This window comes from Sceloporus undulatus, chromosome 6 (genome assembly GCF_019175285.1).
Source record: "Sceloporus undulatus isolate JIND9_A2432 ecotype Alabama chromosome 6, SceUnd_v1.1, whole genome shotgun sequence".
NCBI classification, from domain to species: domain Eukaryota; kingdom Metazoa; phylum Chordata; class Lepidosauria; order Squamata; family Phrynosomatidae; genus Sceloporus; species Sceloporus undulatus.
The window spans coordinates 97,998,473-98,018,233 of record NC_056527.1 but is presented as its reverse complement, the minus strand read 5'-3'; the positions used below and the strand labels follow the sequence as shown (position 1 = coordinate 98,018,233).

Below are 19,761 nucleotides of genomic sequence, written 5' to 3'. Positions count from 1 at the left end.
TAAAATGGGTAAATTCAAGATTCCTCTTAGAGCTCGACTGGTTAGAAGGACTGCACTGAACATGCAATTTTAAAATAGAACTTGGGAATGTTACATTTTTGGACTAGTTTCCAGAACATCAAAGGCTGGGGATTCCAAGGGCTGCAGTCCCATCAAGAGTAACATTTTCAGACTCTGCTTCCAAAATTTACCAATTATATCAAATAGGCTATAGATTGATCCATAATGGGTAACGGCTGCTACGCTCCTGAGAAAAATCCCAAGGTGAATATTTTCAAGGGGGTATATACTCCCAATTGATTACATCCCAAATCAAATCTTGGCTTCAAAAGAATGGTCTTCTTCAGGAGCACAGGAGCAGATGAAAATGTTAAATCCTTCCTCTATCTATGCTTGCTTTGATTCAGGGCCTTTTCTACCATTAGGCAGAGGGAGGCAAATGCCGGGGGAAAGCAAGTGATGGCAGCCTGTGAACCATTCCCTCTGAGCTTCCAAGTCATTGTTCCTTCATGAAAGACAAGGCTATGGTCTGCCCTGTTACCTGTTGCCTTCAAGTGTGGTAAAGGACCCAATGCCACTGCCAGAGTTCAGGTAAGATTCAGCTCCCAGTCTAACCAGTTTCTGAAGGTGGAATGCTTCAGGCAGCAAAGTGTCCTTGGCCAGTCCTGATCCAATCCTCTTTAGTCCCTTCTGTCAACATGACTGGCAAGTTAAACAAACAAAACAAAAACTATAGTTTTTTGTGGATTTTTCAGACTATGAGGCCATGTTCTAGAAGAATTTATTCCTGACATTTCACCAGCAGCCATGGCTGGCATCTAACTCTTCTAGAACATGGCCTCATAGTCCGAAAAAACCACAAAAAACTATGGATGCCAGCCATGAAAGCCTTCGACTTGTTTCTATAATGACTATCCACCCATACAACAAAAACACAGGGATCGGTCTCAGTTCTTTGAAGAAAAAGCAAATCTTAAAATCAAGCACATTCTCAGAGAAAATAACAGAGCCAACTTCATTGTTCATTTAAGCTATCGCATGCAAAGCATGGATCCAAAGAGTTGTCCACACAGGGCACCTCATTCCAATCAATCTGTCTTCATATGATGTAAGAAAACACTGATGCTCCTTTTCCGATATTTTATTGAATTCCAATGTTCAGCATAAGATTTATGGTTTCTGTTTATTTATTTATTTAGTCTATTGAGCAACTGCTCTCCCTATCATAAATACTGCTGGATTTATTGGAACATGGTGTCGCTTCACCATGAAGCTTTATGGATCTATATTTTAGCACAGAGGTGAGCAGACTTGAAGTCTCAGGATTTATTTTTTAACTAAAACTCACCAATTACTCTACCCAGCCAGAGCTGAGTGCAAAATAGCAGCTTATGGGGGGTGAGAGAAGCTGCTGGAAAGCAAGGGTAGCTGGTGTTTTTCATGTCAATGGATCAATGAATCCACTCTGGGTTTTAGTCCAGACTGTGCTGGATCTATCCAATGTACTAAACCTTACTCCCAAATAGATTCAAGCACCTGTTTTTGCTCCTTCAAAATTCTGAGTAAAACCCAGAGCAGATTCAGAGACATCAACCACCAACTAGAGCTGTTTCATGTCTTATTTCACCCCTTTCCCCCACATGCTTTATTTCTGATGATGGAGAAACGTTGGCTCTTGGGATGTTTCAGGCCTAACTCCTGGAAGGGATTGTGAGAACTGTACTTAAAAAAAATCCAGTAGGCCTAATGTTTCACCTCCGCAGCCCAATTTATAAGGCAGTAGAAGCCTTTTTATTGTTGATGTTTTGAAGCAACTGGGAAAAACTGGAAACAACATGGATGCAACTGTGGATCATCTAGAGATCTGCCAATAGGTCCCAATCTACTTCCTGTCCATTCTTATTATAACAGATGGTGGATCTTCTGGAATTAGATGACACATAAGGTCTCAACAATTTTTGAATGATAGATACACATATAGATGGACTGATGAATGGATGGACAGATGCGACTTTCAAGTTAGAAAACTGGCATCCTATTTGGCCATTTATCCCAGTGTTGTCTACTTTGACTGGTTAGTGATTGTCTATGATTTGGGGTGTCATCTGATCCTTTTAGTACCTGGCTAGGGAAGATGTGGCCCTCCAGGTCTTGTGGGAGTACAGTGCCTGTCACACCTCATCATTAACTATACTAGATAGGAGAAGAGATTGGGAAAAGTAATAGTATGGACTATTCCTCAGCCAGCAAGACCTGGCTAGACAGGATATTATAGTTCAAATACAGGTTGAATCTCCCTTAGGTGGAATTCTAAAATCTAAAATATTTCAAAAATCAGAACCGTTTTTATGGATGGCTGAGATAGTGACACCTTTGCTTTCTGGTAGTTCAGTGTATGAACAAAATTATTTAAGATATTGTATAAAATTAAATTTAGGCTATGTGTACTATATTGGGTATATATGAAAGATAAATGAATTTTGTGTTGAGATTTGGATCCCATCTCCAAGATATTACATTATGTTGTTGTTTGTTGTTGTGTGCCTTCAAGTTGTTTCTGACTTATGCTGACCCTAAGGTGAACCTATCTTGGGTTTTTGTTCAGAGGAGGCTTGCCATTGCCTTCCCCTGAAGCTGAGAGCATGTAACTTGCCCAAGTTCGCCCAGTGGGTTTCCATGGCCATGCTTAGAACTGAATCCTGGTTTCCAGAGCTGTAGGTCAATGCTCAAACAACTACACCATGCTGGCTCTCATCTTATTATGTACATACAGTCAGCCCTCTGTATCCACCAATTCTTTATGCACTGATTCAAACATCCATGGTTTGAAAATATTTTTTAAAAACCCATAAATTTTAAAAAGTAAACTTTGATTTTGCCATTTTATATAAGGGATGCCATTTTACTATCCCTCCCCCTCCCCACCATTCCCTTCTCCTTTTGTGTCGTGTCTTTTTAGACTGTAAGCCTGAGGGCAGGGAACCGTCAATTATCCCCTCTGTTGTAAGCCACCCGGATTCCCAGTGATTGGGCGGCATATAAATAAATCCTATTGTTGTTGTTGTTGTATTTAATAGGACTGGAACAGCCATGGATTTTGATGTCCACGGTGGATCCTGGAACCAAACCCAATGGATACCAAGAGCCCACTATACGTATATGCAAATACAGGCATTCCAAAATCCAATTATAATTTTTAAATATATATATATATATATATATATATATATATATATATATATATATATATACATGTATCTGAAATCCAAAACACTATAGGTCCTAAGCATTTTGGAGACTCAACATGTATGTAATTTTTTTCTGAGCTTTGGCTTGGAGGGATGGGAGCTGCAATCCAAAAACATTTGGAAGGACACACATTGTTTCTAGCCATAAATACCATCAACTGAATCACAGTTCTCTGGAATACAATACCTGTCCTCTACAATTGGACTCTTGGTCCTCTCTGAAGCAGCCCAATCAACACTTGAAAGCTACCAATATCAGTCTTATGCCAACTTCCAGCCACTGCTACCTTGCCAGACAATGTTCACACTCTGCCTATTACTGTTTCCCTTGGCATTACAAATAAAAGCTTGGGTTTTCTTTAGCATCCACATTTGCATGTGAAAAGCTGGTCCATGCTGAGTTCAGTACCTGGCATCAGTATGGTGGTGTCTAGTCAACATGAATGGACTAAAGACCACAGCTTTCACACACTTCAGGTATGACAAGGCCAAAAAATAACAAATTGCAGTTTGAAGCTCATTGCTGGGTCCATGCACAGAGAACCACCAAATTAACTAGGGAATATGGAGTAGCATTCCAAAGTTGCTGTCAACTTGGGTTTCCAGTTCCCTCTGCAAAATGCACCCAAACCTGAATGTTTGAGGAATCTGGGACTGAGATTCTGTACAGTGGAGTTACAGCTACACCTGCTGGTAGAAGGCTTTACATGGGTCAGAGATTTCCCCTCTAGTTTTATTTGTTTCTGTAACTCTGATGAAACTACAAAGGAAAAACAGCAATGGCAGCCTACACTTCCCTGTATATCTGCAAAAGCCCTCTCTGCAAGTGAGCTTTTCACACTAGCGCCGATAACACTGGTGCTAATGCTAATTCACTAATATTAATTTAAAATTTTAATTTATCAACATTCATTGTTTCAGTGAAAATTATAAAACTACTTTGTTAAATTAATTGTCAAAAATATGTTAGGAACACAATCATATTTTAATTGTCAAAAAAGACCACCTAAAAGCCCCTTTCCAGAATTCCAAACAAATTCTATGAAAAAAGGCTCCTGAAAATGGAACAAATTAAAATAATGTGAAATGGTAGTAAGTTTAACGGCCATCACATTGAAAAACTGCACAGACACCTTTTCAAATTGCTGTCAAATTCATTTTTCTAAACAAACGGCTGCCAAGCTCTGGTTCAGATCCCTAGCAAAATAAGACTGCTTCTCCTCTGGCCGTCGTCTTGAAGGAATCAAAAGAAGGTGATAAAAACAGAGAGCAAAGGGAACGGTAATTCCAATGTTTGTCTTTAGTCCCTAACAGACTAAACCAGAACATGGGAAACATTATATTTTGAACTCCGACTCCCAAAATGCTTAGCTGTCAAACTTATGCTGGATGGGGCTACTGGAAGTTATAATAAAAAACCCAGCCCTTTTTAAGATTATCATGCAGCTTTCAGAGAAGGGGGCTTCCCTAGTTTAATTGCACCATATCCCAGCCTTCCAGGGTCTCAAGACACCACACAGCAGGCTTCCACTATTTTATTCTCACAACAACCCTGTGAGATAAATTATTTATGTTTATTTGATTTATACCCACTTTCATTCCAAATGGGACTCAAAGTTAGGCTGAGAAGTAGTAGGTTGAGTATTCCTTGTCTGGAAATAAAGAGATCCAAAATACAGTAGGTCCTTGGTATTGTTCCAGAACCTCCCATGGATAACAAAATCCATAGATGCTCAAGTCCCCTTAAATACAATGGCATAGTAAAATGGTATCCCTTATACAAAATGGCAAAATCAGGGTTTGCTTTTTGGAATTTATATATTTATATATTTTTAATATATTTTCAAGCCATGGATGCTTGAATTCATGGATAAAAAAATCTGTGGATACGGAGGGTTGACTGTACTCCAAAATCCAAAATTGGCCACATGGGCAGTTGAGACTTTTGCTTTCTGATGATTTAATGCACACAAACTTTGTTTCATGTACAAAATAATTACTTTGTGTATAAGGTGTATATGAAACTATTTTCTTATATCCCGCCTTTCTCCCAATACAGTATAGGGATTCCAAAATATCTCAGTATGTTTATGCAACTATTCCAAAATCCCAAATACTTCTGGTCCCAACCATTTCAAGATAAGGAAGACTCAACCTGTAATATGGTCCTCTGGAAATTTGAACCTACTCCATTATTACATCACACCGGCTTCTTTTCATCTAGGATGCTTGTTTAATCTGATGAACCTTCCCTGGCTCATAGGTTCAGCAACCTCACATGGAAAAGAAGGTTAGAGTGGGAACCCTTACCCACAACAGCAATAAAACCCACTTCTGAAGGAGAAGAGTTTCATGCAGGAACATCTCTTGTTTTCTTCTTTTGATAGCCCTGAATTTCATGTGCCCTCTTAGTAAGTTTACATCTTTCCCAGTTTCACAAAGGTTATGGAATTGCACAGACACAGAGTCTCTCACACACAGAGAACATATTTAAATAAGAGGAATGTGGAGAATAAATACTGTACATAGAAGCCCACTTCCCAACAAAGGGGGTAGGTAGATAAATATCTCTCCAGCTATACAGATAAAACCATCTTGGGAGGGTCGGGAAGGGAGTCACAGGCAGCGGCCCAAGCAACCAGAAGATGATGCATATTATCCTCGTGACTCCAGGGATCTAAGGAAATTAAAGAAAGAGAGAGAGAAAACACCAACTGTGAGAACAAAGAGCAACCAGCTAAGTCCTCCTCCATTCCAAGTGGGAACAAACAGTGACAGTTCCCCATTTGGTATTTAGACCAAAGCTTAGAAGAGTTTTCTGGGGAAGTGGGGGGAATGAAATACAAATTCCAGATCCTCCCAGGGCCCATGCTGACTTAGAAAATCTGGGAGCTGTAATTCTCAAAAATCATGTTTTCAAAGCTCTGCTCTGGAGTTTTAACACTTGTTGGACTTCTATGAAGTAGTGGTGTGTATGTGTGTTCATTAGTTTGTTGGGTTCCATATGACCAATGCTCCCAAGTGTGTCAATTTCAAGGTAGATTATCAAAAGCTGGTTTGAAGGATGTTCTCTGTTGGGACAGAGTGTCAAAAGGTATGCAAAGGAAAAATGATTATTACATCATTTTCTTTTTCTATATTCATCAGGAATATATGTTTGTGGGGAGGTTTAAAATTCTGTATTTGAGATGCAATGGTGGAACATGCACCCTAGACGCATGCTAGTTAGTAATAGATGATGGGAAGACATATGTGGGAAAACTCCCATGTACTATATAAAATCTCCCATTCCCTGAGAAAGATAGTTTATTGGGAAGCTGGTCTTCTCTCTCATGTGCTGTTCTTCACGATGCAGGGAATTATTTAATGATCTGTTCCTTGAAGAGTGGTTGAGACTCCTTCTTTGGAGATTTTTATACAGAGGCTGGGTGGCCATCTGTCGGGAGTGCTTTGATGGTGTATTCCTGCATGGCAGTGAGTTGGACTGGATAGCCCTTGTGGTCCATGATTCTATGTGTTTTATTGCCTCCTCAGGTCTATGCAACTGCTGTAATAGAGTTCCTTCCAAAAAGGATTTCAACTCTGTTCAGGCCAGAGCAGATGGGCATGAAAGAGTAGCCCAGATCCACTCTGGCCAGAATGGCACCCACCTGCTCCCCGTGCCCAGAAAGCCATTATTCAGAACTTGTGTATCACAGTTTCCCCTTACGAGTAGCTGTTGTGCTGCTGCCGGCGCCGTGCCGTTCGCATCTTCTCAAAGCGTGCCTCCATTTCTTCAAGTACTTTGGGCGTATAGCGCACAACCAGCTTCACGGTGCCTTGTGCAGCTTTCAAAAGCTCCACTGCCCGTTCGTGTTGCTCTCCCTCCACACTCTGCAGGAGAAAAGAGGAAAATGCAACACGATCACAATGGTGCACACAGATCCTGCTGCAAGACCCCTAACTCTACCTGCATCTCTCATCATCACTGCTAGGGTCAGTGAAAAATAGTCTTGAACACAAACACTTACATGCACACCAAACTTTAATAACCTATTTATATAACTGTGACATGCAGCAAAACATTGCAGTGTAGAGGGTTCCAATTCAGCTAGGCAGCCTTTTTCTCTACCAACATACTCAATTCTATTCTGCTCCCCCATCTTCCCAGGCATGCACACCACTCAACTAATACCTTCTAGGAGTTAGCCAGTATTCAATGGCTGCTGAGATACTCAGTCCTCACTGAGCTAAAAATTGTGGCTATACACACACACCTGCAAGTCTTGGGTTTCTCCCAAGCCTGCTAATGCCTCCCCTCTTTTGCATGGATGGTACAGATTTGGCTACATGCACTGATAGATGGTGGTTTCACTGTCACTAGGGGAAATTAATCCACCCTCTGAATTGTTGTTTGTTTGTTTGTTTGTTTAAAAAAGGTACATTTTAAAATTGCTTTTAATTCTACTTATAATTTTGTGACATTTTGACATGTGTTTTAATGATACCTTCCAACATTTCATTGCTGAAAAACAAACTAATGAGGCCAAGCCACATTGGCGTATGATCAAAATGCCAAGTTATTAATGAGAAAGAACACAGAAAGTAGGAGAGGCTGCAGAAATTTGCTTTTTCCTGACACAACTGGGAAGGACAAGATTTTAGCCACTCCTCTCTTCTGTCCCTTGCTGAGTTAACTGAGTGGAAACTCCTTTTGTACTTTGAATTCACTTTGCAACAACTGAAGCAAGCTGAAGCAGTGGCATCACTAAGGGGTGAAAGGAGTGTAGCGTGTGTTGGGTGACACCTCTAAATCAGGAGTGGGAATGTATGGGCCTCTAGAGGTTTCTGGATATCAACTCCCAAGAGTAATCACCAACAGCTATGGTTGATGGGAACTACAGTCCAACACTATCTGGAAGGATCACTTGTTGACTTGTTGCCTAAATGATTCACAAGCCCATCTTTTGAGCTGCAGCACCCAGCATCCTTTATAACCTTGTCAAGATTCCTAAGCCATGAGCGCATCCAAAATCAACACTTGCTCTGGACCTGTTTCTTCCAGCATTCTGATTGTAGAGCTGCAAAGTGAAAACTGGCAATGGCTCCTGTAGCTTTAGTGGTTGTGTAGAAAGGGGAAATTAACAGGTGTTGCTTGTTACCTGTTCATGTGGCAAGCAATACCTGCTGAAATTCCTTCTTCTATACAATCATTAAAGGTACAGGAGCCATTTCCAGCTTTCAGTCTCACAGATTGGGCCCAGAGGAGCCACCATTTCTAAAAAGAGTTCAACAGAACATCATTCTGAGGCCTTATGAGAAAGGAAAGGGGTGCCTCATCCATGCCCACAGTGCCCCACAACATTATATCTGGGGGCACAGTGAGAAAATAAAATGGCAGCTCAATCAAACTCAGCTACCCAACGCAGACTGGAGAATGGCTGCCTGTCACTGCCACCAAAGATTGTCCACAGTTATTAGGGAGAATGCTAGAATACACTTTGCTGGACCCACTGCTTGGAAAAAGTTACTTTTGGAGTCTGTAGCTTCGGGAATTGGAAAGCATACATAGCCAGCTTGGTGGGGTACAGGAGTTGTAGTAATGTTTCCAAGCACTGGCTGAGTTGTTGGGAGTTGTAGTAATGTTTCTTGGGAGTTGTAATAATGTTTCCAGGCTCTGGCTGAGGTGAACCCTTAAATCTATCTTGCTTGGCAATCTATAACAGAGGAGCCATAGTTCAAAGACAGTGGGTGGTTGTGAATCCAGGCCAGAATCAGGAATGGCCGAACATTATGTCCAACGGCAAATGCTCAGTGAAATCATGTCATAGGGCAACCCCATCCTTCCCGCTGTCTCATATACACCCACAAAGCACCCCATAGTACTTCTCCCCATTCAATACCAACCACGCCATTGACGGACAGCAACTGATCTCCACGCTTGAGACCACCGTGGCGGTCAGCTACACCTCCTGGGATGATGCGGGAAATGTAGATGGGAGAGTTTTGTTCCTTGCCCCCCATAATGTTGAAGCCCAAGCCTTCGTCCGTCTTGGGTAGCTCCACTACTCGAGGGTGTGCGTGACCCTCACTCGCTGCAAAGGCAGCCACAGTTGCCTGGACAGGGAGAAGAAAAAGAAAGAGATTCTAAGACTGCATTCAGGATGTCTGTTGTGGTACTCAAGCTTGCTTTCAATGCAAGAAAAAGGCTAGATCTACACAATGCATCAATTCCAACAATTCTACCCTCATTTTACCTGTCCCTTATTTTATTATTTACTTGCTAGAAATACTACTACACTGCCCTTCTTTTTATGATAGCACGATTGTATGAAAACATCCACTGTATTATAATTTTTATAATTACATTTTGTGTGCCATCTTGGTATTATAAGAGGAAGAATGAACTTAAAATATTTTTAATAAGTAAATAGTGTTTTGTTTTTAATACTTAAAATTTAGGATTCTCAGCCAGAGAGTTCTAGTGCCTCACTAGACTACCAGTCCCAGGATTTCATATGAAAACATATATTTCCAATGGTCTTAGGAACCAAGACACCACAATTTTATGGCTGGGGGTCACCACAACATGAGGAACTATATTAAAAGGTCACAGCAATAGGAAGGTTGATAACCACTGGCCAAGGGCAAAACAGAAATAGATTAGTAGGTAAAAGGATTTGCGTGTGAACTCCAGTTCTGGTACTAAAAATTAATTATTGGGTTGAAGACTCTTCTTTTCTGTAATCCAATACCTATTTTATTGTTACTATTTTGCACCTGGCTCCTGGATATCAAAGACATGGCCAGGAGCAAGGTAAATTCAATGATCCTAAAGTCTGCCTATTTCTATTTAAGTCTATATTACTTCTGTTTTCTATTTCTCTTTTTTCCCCTTTGTCATTGCCATTCTTTGGCACCATAGATCTAAATAAAGCCACTGGATTTTAATATAATTTATGCCTATAATGACAAAGACAAAAAGTGGAAACTAGGATTCTCACAAAGATGCATTCTGAAACATTTTTCTACATTATTTCCCTGTGCCTCTGAAGAACTATGACACATATGCAATCCTATATGCCCCATATTCTTCCTTTTCTCTCCCCATCATATTTTTCTTTTGTGTTGTGTCTCCTAAATTGAAGCCTGCAGGCTAGGACTGCCTTCTCTGTGTTGTGTCTTTTAGATTGTAACCTAGACAACGGTTGTCTTCTTTGTATTTGGCATGATTTTTACTTAGATGATCCTGGAGTCTCTTTGATGGCCGAGCAAGATTAAAATGTTATAAATAAATAAACAAACAAATACAAAATGGATTAAATTTTAGCCTCTTTCTCAGAAGTGTAACATTTTGGGATTATGATTGATCATAGATTAAACATGAGCCAGGAGTGTGAGGCTACTGCAAAGAAGGAAAATAATATTTTAGTCTGAAATTAAGAGAAACGTAGTTTCCAAGTCAAGAAAAGTAATAGTCAGGCCGCATCGAGTACTGCATTCAGTTCTGGGCACCTCATTTTAAGAAAGATATCAGTGATCTTGGGCAAGTCACACTCTCTCAACCTCAAGGAAAGGCAATGATAAACCTTCTGTAAACCAATCTTACAAAAAAAAAAACCCCATGATTGGTTCGCCTTAGGGTTGCCATAAGTTGGAAACAACTTGAAGGCACACAACAACAATAAAAACAAGTTGGAGCAGGTTTGGAGAAAGGGCAACAAGGTTCATAAGAGGTATGGAGAATAAAACATATGAGAAAACGTTGAAGGAGTTGGGCATGTTCAGCCTGTTAAAGAGAAGACTGGGGGGTAACATGATCGCACTCTGAATATCTCAATGGCTATTGCAGACAGGAGGTTGCAGATTTGTTGGCTGTTGTCCCAGTGGGTTGGACCAAGTCTAACAGTTTATCTTACAGGACAGTAGATTTTGACTGAACACTAGAAGAGACGCTTTGACGGTAGAAGCAGTGGGGTCTATGTCTCTGGTGGGGTTTCTTTTTAAGCCTCAAAAAGAGTCTGGACAGCTATCCGCTGAGGATTCTCTAACTGGAGTTCCTTCACTGAGTAAGGGTTGGACTTGCTAGCCTCTGGGACCCCTTCTAGATCTATGAATCTATGGTTTTATGATTCCATGGTCTTGCCTAAAATCTGGGGAGTAATTCTAAGAAACCTAATAATCCTTGAGCACCTTGTTTCCTACTGAGGATTGACAAAAGTGACTCAGAAGCCATAAGCAAGAACCAAACCAACAGACCTCTCCAGAATACGAAGAAGCATGCTGCATATATAACTAATAGCCAGTAATGATCTTATCTTCCATGTATCATTTTAAAACTGTCTCATTCAGGGGCTCACCACCTACATTATTGTTGCTAGATCTGCCATACAATCAATTTATTAATTTTTATATATTAATTTTTATATGGAAGATTTCTAAACTTCCTTTCCTCCAGATAAATTCTAAGGCAGTCATTGTGCTAAAGCACAAATAAAATTAAATAAAAATAAAAATAAAATAAAATCATGCCAATAAAATTAATCAAATCCAATAAAATTAATCAAATCTGATATACCAAAACATGTAACATAAAACAAATAACATGAAACAAATAAAATAAAACATAAAACAAATAAAATTAATCCAATTCGATATACCGAAACATCAATAATGGGGAAGACAAACAAGAGGTAGATTAAGCTGTCAAAACCATGCAGAGGCAACAAAACCATTTCAAGTATCTTGGCACATAAAGGTATCCTAATGTGGCAGCAAAAGACTGTGATGTTGGCACAAATCTTAATGGTAGTTAAGAAATCCTACTGTGGCAGCAAAAATATTATGTGCTTCCTATGCGAATGTGTGCCAAAGTTGTCGCATTACTACAGGAATAAAAAAGCCATTTCCTTTCTGGTACATAACATACCTCTGCTAAGAAAAGTACTAGGACAACCTATAGTGCTAAATATGACATTTTGCTGCCTGGGGTATAACTCATATCCAGACTAGGAGGAAGTGTGGGATACATAAAGGGTTGACAAAGTGAAGAGAAACTGGAGAGGGTCTCTATTCTTTTAATGGCTACGTAGAAGAGGAAATGCCCTTGTACATGCATTAAAGATAAAGGAGCCCTCTCTAGTTTTTACTTTGGCAACCATAGATAGATAGATAGATAGATGATAGACAGATCCTTCCCACACAGAAAACTCTCTGAAAAGGCAGCTCAGTCTTTACTACTAGTGACTGGTAGCATTATCTACCATTCTTGAGGAAATGGGCAAGTTTTAGAGATCTTAGGACACATCATGTGGTATTGGTTGATGTGTGTCTTCAAGTTGTTTTCTGACTTATGATGACCCTAAGGCAAACCTTTCATGCGGTTTTCTTGGCAAGCTTCACCGGGGGGGTTGCGATTGCCATCCTCTGAGGCTGAGAGAATGTGACTTGTCCTAAATGACCCAGTAGGTTTCCATGGCTGAGCAGGGATTCCAACGGTGGTCTCCCAGGGTCCTAGTCCAATGCTCAAAGCACTACATGTGGCATACACTACTGTGAATTTTGACTAAGACTAAGACATATAAAAGGAGAGCCATTTCTATGTCATTGTATTTAATGAGACTTGTACATCTATTGATTTTGGTATCCATGGGGATCTTGGAACCAAACTCCAGCGGATACTAAGGGCCCACTGTATTATTAACAACAACAAAAACAACAATCCACACCACAGGAAGGATAGTGACAAGATTCTTCTGTTACCTTAGCTGTGGCATGTGCCCGAATTTCAGGACTCCCTGAAATATCCAGTGTGTCATACAGCTGCTCATAGACCTACACAAGAGAGATCAGGGAGAATGTCAACAGAATCCAGAGGCAACATCATGAGATACACAGAAGACTACAAATGTCTTCAAAGGGAACATTGTTTAGACTGGGAGGCCACAATGGGCCTGACAGGAGATAAAACATCATGAATGGATGGACCATAGAGATGGGAAACAGTCATCAAAGAAGATATGGAAATGAAGAACGAAACTCTGTGTTGGATCAAAACTTTTTGATGTTGGAGGTAGAAGAGCGAACAGTGTTACCCACATCCACCATGGTACAGAATACACCAAAAAAAGGCAAATTGGTTCAGTCATATGAGATGAAAAATCCCATAAACATCCCTTGGCAGGCAGCAGAAACACAATAACAAGGAAGTAACAGTAGTGGCTGGTTGCTTCCATCCATGTCAGTGGGCTGGTGAATCCATTCCAGGTTTTACTCCAAATGTTAAAAGAGTAATTCAAGATATTGCAGCCTACTCACCATAGATTCAGGACTTTGGACAGCTCCATTAAAATTTATGCTAAAACCTGGATCAGATTCACCATCCCACTGATATGGCAGCCATCAGTTGCTACAGCACTGTAAATCACTAAGTTGTACTCTCTTTGCCTGACCCCCAGAATCTGCTGCCTGAAGCAGCTGGCTCACTTTGCCTGTTGACAGGGCCTGCCCTGACTGAATTCTTGTCAGAGGGAATGCAAAACACAAGGAAGGCATAAAAGACAATTGCTCTTGGCAAGTAAGAGGCCATGAGTTAAACTGGGGTACATACTCAGGAATTACAGGAGGCTGAAGGAGTTGTGTGATAAAAAGGTATAGGTCGAGTCTCCCTTATCCAGAATTTCAAAATCCAAAACACTGCAAATACCAAAACTTTTTCATGCATGGCTGATATAGTGACATCTTTGCATTCTGATGGTTCATGGACACAAACTTTATTCCATGCATACAATTATTAAAAATATTGTATCAAATTACCTTCAGGCTATGTGTATAAGGTGTATACAAAACATACATGAATTCTGTGGTTAAGCTTGCATGCCATCTCCAAGATATCTCATTATGTACGTATACGTAAATACAGCTATTCCAAAATTCTAATTCTAATACTAATAATAATCCAAAATCCAAAGCACTTCTGGTCGCAAGCATTTTGGATAAGGGAGACTCAACTTACATGTGGACACCAACGCAGGGGAATGGAGACCAAAGGGGGGCACAGAACCGGTTAAGAGAAATGAAGATAGAAAGCAACTTGGGAAGACATGGCGGAAAAGACTGACAGAACCAGGGTAAAACAGGGGTGTGGCTGGAGGTGTGGGGAATAACAGCATTAACCTCCAAATAAGAATTCTTCCCCCAATGAAATTTAAAAGTTCCAAGTGTGAACTGCTACTATTATTCAAAGATATAGCTGTGCACATTTGAGACCAATGGAAAGAAAGAAGTTGGCAGCATTAGCTTGTCTATCTTCTTCCTCAGGTGCCTTTGGTGGAGTGGAAAGCCAGTGACAGACCTATAGGTGCAATTAATGTGAGAAAATGCCAATGCAAATTCAAAATCCTTTGTGTATGGAAATGAAGTGGCAAATCCAGTTTTAACAGTTGGTGAACAAAGGCATTATTACAGTGGTCCCTCCACATTTGCTGAGGTTAGGGTTGAAGGACCCCCATGAATGTGGAAAAACTGCAAATAAAAAAACCCACCATTCCTTATACCTGAAAAAGCACCTCTCTAGGACTCTCCAGGACCTCCAGGGCAACTCTGTGGTCAGCATCTGCTAGAGGTTGATCACCGAATCATGCTGGAGGACCTACAAATGCCTAAAGAAGTGTTTTCTTTAGGGACTTCTAGGTCCTCCAGCACAACTCTATGGTCCACTTCTGACAGAGTTGCGCTGGAGGACTTAAAGATTCCTAGAGAGAACACATTAATCAAATCTTCAAATAACGAAAGCCGCAAAAGTGAAAGCCACAAATGTGGAGGGCCAACTGCAGCATTATTATTATTATTATTATTATTATTATTATTATACCCTACTCCCCCCCATTGGTACACAAAGTGGCTTACAAATTTTAAAAAAAACAGTTAAAAGCATAAAAATTGGGCACAATTTCCTATGGCTTACACTCTGCAGTATGTTTGAAATGTGTAGACTGAATATTAACTTTGGAGGGGGCTGCATTATTTGGATAGTCATGTTCTCATTTTGCCTCCCATCTCTGGTAGCTTTCATCCCTGGGGCAAAGGGGTCTCTCTCACCTCCCGTATGGCTGAGCAGAATTTGCTTTGTAGGACCCTCTGAAGGGCTTGCAGTTTCTGGGGGGGAACCTCCCCACTCCTCTGCAGCCGCTCTAGAAGCTCCACCGCCCGAGCCACATCTGCAAAGAAAAGGAGGAAAAAGAAGAAGAAAAGAGGAGACAGAGAGAAGAGCACTGAGAAAACAAGGAGGAAGTGGCAGCAGCAAAAGATTCCCTTTGCCCTCTTCTCCAGAGTGACCAGGCATCCTCCTTTTCCAGGACATGTCCTCCATTTCAGCCTTCCATCCAGGGCTGCATCCGCACTGCTGAAATAATCCAGTTTGACACCACCACTTTAACTGCCATGGCTCAATGCTATGGAATTCTAGGACTTGCAGTTTGCTGTGGCACCAGAGCGGAGCCAACATATTATGTACTTCTTTTGGAAATGTGTGCCAAAGTTGTTGGATTGTCCCAGGGATAAAAATGCCATCTCTTATCAGGCTGCAGAAATAATCTGGTTTGACACCACTTTAATTACCATGGGTCAATGCTATAGAATTCTGGGATTTGTAGTTGCGTGAGATGTTCCATGTGTTGTGCCAACTCTCTGGTGTCACAACAAACTGCAATTCCCAGAATCCCTTTGCACTGAGCCATGGCAGTTAAAGCGGCATCAAACCGGATTATGTCTGCAGTGTGGGTGCGGCCTAGGAAGAATTCCACCACGCCCTCCATGACTGAGCATGACTGGGAAGCATGGGTTTTACAATTCTGTGGAGTTTATCACACAAAGGAGATCGGGAGTTTATCCCATGAATATCCCGGGGGGGAAATCATGTAATTACACATAACGATGTCAAACAACATTGCACAAAACATGCCATGAAAGTGGTCACAAAGAAGCATTAATGCACATCTTTTTACTTTTGGGATTTCAGCGACAATGCACTTCCGATATAGCTTTATTTGCGCAATTGCCTGTGATAATCATTCATACAATTCCTCGCCATCTCCACTCCATTTGCGGGATGCCTTAAATGTGCTTTAATCTCTCTTTAATGCCAAAATCAACCCCCGTGTGAGAAACTCCTTGGGAGTCCTTTGAGCTTTTCTTTGGTCTTGATGGGCCTACATTTTGCAGTCCCTTATCCTCCTTGGACATCGGCTCACCTTGCTGCTTCTCCATCCTAGAGGCATCCTAGAGGATAGAAATAAAAAGAGGGCAAAGGAGGGGAAATGGGCAGAGCCAAATCGATGGAGGGCACTTTATCTTTGCAGGAAGAAGCTCTCTGATCTCTTTTCCCAGTAGCCCTGGCTGGGAAGAAAAGGAGCCAGCCTCCACCTCCATCTTTTGCAGGGAACTACTATAGAGCCAGGCATGGAGGAGGGGACAAAACTGCTGCCTTACCAGTCTGTTTTCATATAGGATGGGATGAATCTGGCCTCTTCTGGCCCTTGCATTGCCCCACTCACCGCCCCATATGCCTGGGGAGATGGGCAAAGGGGGTTCCCTCTCTTCTGCAGACTCCACTGCTTGGTTGACCCAGATTTGCCTCTTCCTTCTTCCTTTTTGATTTGGGGGAACCCAGGACCCCCTCTTTCCCAGCTTTGATGCATCCTCCCTCCTTCAGTCCAAGGTGATCACAGGTCCTCCTTTTGCAGGACCTGTCCTCCATTTCAGCCTTCCTATCCAGGATTAATCCCACAAAATCCCCTCCATTTGGGACACGACAAAGAAGCATGGGTTTCTATTTCTAGTGCAGAGTATTCTTTTTGCAGGACCTGTCCTTCATTTCCGCCTTCCTGTCCAGGATTAATCCCACAATGCCCTCCATTTGGAGCCTGTGTATTTATAGGAGTGCAGGGTCCTCCTTTTCCAGGACATGTCCTCCATTCCAGCCTTCCTGCCCAGGATTAATCCCACAAAACCCCCTCCATTCGGAGCATGACTAAGAAGCATGGATTTCTATTGCTATGAGTACAGAGCTTTTGCAGGACCTGCCCTCCACTTCAGCCCTCCTGCCCAGGATTAATCCGACAGTGCCCTCCATTCGAAGCATGACTAAGAAGCATGGATTTCTATTGCTATGAGTACAGAGTTTTCTTTTGCAGGACCTGTCCTCCATTTCAGGCTTCCTGCCCAGGATTAATCCCACAATGCTCTCCAATTGGAGCATGGCAAAGAAGCATGGATGTCTATTTCTATTTGTGCCGGGTGACCAGAGGTCCTCCTTTCCCAGGACCTGTCCTCCACTTCAGCCTTCCTGCCCAGGATTAATGCCACAAAATGCCCTCCCTTTGGAACATGGCAAAGAAACATGGACCTCTGCTTGTAGTAGGAGTGTTCTCCAGCTCCTCCATTTGCCTGGCAGGCCCTATTTGTCTGGGATTGGGGTTCCAGGGGAGGGGGGTTACAAGATGCCCTCTTCACCCCAAAGCAGAGGACCTTCCAAGAAAGAGAGAGGACAGGACCAAAGAGAAAGCCCTTCCCCAGCCACAACCCCCCCCCCCCCCAGACATGTCCATTCAAAAAGATGATGCTCTCAAAAGGGAGGGCATTCTTTTCTTTTCTTTTTAGGGAGAATCCCTCCTGGGCAGGAGGTTGGAGGGGGCAGGCCCTGGGCAAGGAGGGCGCCTGGCCAGCCATGGGGCTCACCCCCCAGGGGACACTTACCCCTCTCCAGCCCCAGAGGCTCTGCAAGCGCTGCCATCTTCCAGCCCCACCGCCGCCTCCCTCTCAACGTCAAAAGCAAAGGGGAGGGCAGAGCAGGGCAGAGCAGCCCGGATTGGCAACCTGATGTCCAGCCCCTTGCCTGGCCTTGCCTTTGCCTTGCCTGGATGGATGGCTCTTGCCCTCTTTCTGCTGCTGCTGCTGATGCCTAGGTGCAGTGACGTCACTGGGCGGGGGCCAGGGATACAGGCTGCACCAAGTGACCCTCCGAAAGGCAGCGCTGATCCTCAAAAAAAGGGCACACCACTTGCCATAGAGGATAACTGGAGAACACTTGCCCATAGGGAACCATGGGGGAATACTTGCCCATAGAGAAACCATACTTGCCCATAGGAAATCATGGGGGAATACTTACCCATAGTGAAGCGATACTTGTCCATAGGAAAGCACTGGGAAATACTTCCTTGTGCATAGTGAAACCATACATGCCCATAGGGAGTCATTGAAAAATACTTGCCCATAGCATTCTAGTCTCCCTGGGCAGGGAGTTCCAGGGTCTAAAGGCAGCTAAAGATGGATTGATTTTGTGGAATCTAGAATCTCTGCAATGTAAAACTAATTGTATCGTGAGAATGGTTAAACTGAAATGAATTGAGTGTTTTGTATACTTTGTTTAGTGTTTGTTTGTGTGGTTAATTTTTATTCTTATATACGTTTTGAGAAATGCATTCATAAAAATATTTTTTTAACCAACCATTTTACCGTTTTACCAACTGCTCACTTTAAGCACATGAAACTATGTACATGTAAATACATTTAGGCTGTGCGTATATAGTAATTTAAATTTTACAATTTTAATTGGGCTGTTTTAAGTCATAACTATTACCATGACATTCAGTGATATATATGGTGATTTATTATGGGTAATATTAGTACAATTAGTACCCCAGAGGACAGGATGAAAATGCAAAATGCCTTGGTCCAGGCCTCAAAGGGAGAGAAGAACTGCTGGACCTGATCCCCTTTTCCAGCACCATTCCCTTCTCCTTTTGTGTCCTGTCTTTTTAGATTGTAAGCCTGAGGGTAGGGAACTGTCTAATTAAAATAATAATTATAAGCTGCTCTGAGAGCCTTTAGGGCTGAAGGGCGAGGTATGTACCGTATGTATGTATGTATGTATAAATAAATAAATATCTAAATAGATTAGAAAGCTGGACCAAAGCTAACAAAATGAATTTCAACATGAAGACATGTAAGATATTGTACTTAAGGTGGAAAAAATGAAATGCATAGATATAGGATGGGGGACACCTGCCTTAATGAGACTACGTGTGAAAAGGATCTAGGAGTCCTAGTAGAACACAATCTGAATGTGAGTGAACAGTGTGATGTGGCAGCTAAAAAGGCCAATATGATTCTAGGCTGCATCAATAGAAGTACAGTGCCTAGACCAAGGGAAGTAATAGTGCCACTCTATTCTGCTTTAGTCAGGCCTCACCTGGAATACTGTATCCAGTTGTGGGGACCACAATTCAAAAAGGACGTTGAGAAGCTGGTGTGTGCCCAGAGGATGGCGACTAAATGGTGAGGTATGGAAACCATGCCCTATGAGGAGCGACTTAGGGAGCTGGGTATGTTTAGCCTGGAGAAGAGACAGTTAAGAGGCGATATGATAGCCTTGTTTAAATATTTGAAGGGTGTCATATTGAGGCTAGAGCAAGCTTGTTTTCCGCTGCTCCAGAGAATAGGACCGAGCAATGGATTCAAGCTGCAGGAGAAGAGA

General features: G+C 41.9%; 1 protein-coding gene across 2 annotated transcripts; it reads right to left on the bottom strand.

Annotated features, from left to right (window-relative positions):
• Positions 1–5,724: 5,724 nt before the first annotated feature.
• Positions 5,725–18,174, bottom strand: LIN7B (lin-7 homolog B, crumbs cell polarity complex component). 2 transcript variants are annotated; one of them, XM_042471546.1, is made up of 6 exons: positions 17,982–18,174; positions 15,327–15,445; positions 12,990–13,061; positions 9,135–9,344; positions 6,958–7,121; positions 5,725–5,925 (listed from the first exon to the last, which is right to left on the bottom strand). In XM_042471546.1, exons 1-6 carry the CDS (start codon positions 18,016–18,018, stop codon positions 5,904–5,906), a joined length of 624 nt encoding a protein of 207 aa, XP_042327480.1. In that variant the 5' UTR covers positions 18,019–18,174; the 3' UTR covers positions 5,725–5,903. The 2 variants fall into 2 exon arrangements, with proteins under 2 accessions (XP_042327480.1, XP_042327481.1); XM_042471547.1 differs by lacking the exon at positions 17,982–18,174 and adding an exon at positions 16,478–17,112.
• Positions 18,175–19,761: the final 1,587 nt, after the last annotated feature.

Coding starts and splice junctions, on each gene's coding strand:
- LIN7B (XM_042471546.1), bottom strand. CDS start 18,018: ATGGCAGCGCTTGCAGAGCCTCTGGGGCTGGAGAGGG. Junction 9,345..12,989: donor GGGCACATGCCACAGCTAAG/GTAACAGAAGAA, acceptor CTCCCTGTCCAG/GCAACTGTGGCTGCCTTTGC. Junction 5,926..6,957: donor CAGCAGCACAACAGCTACTC/GTAAGGGGAAAC, acceptor TAATTTCCTTAG/ATCCCTGGAGTCACGAGGAT.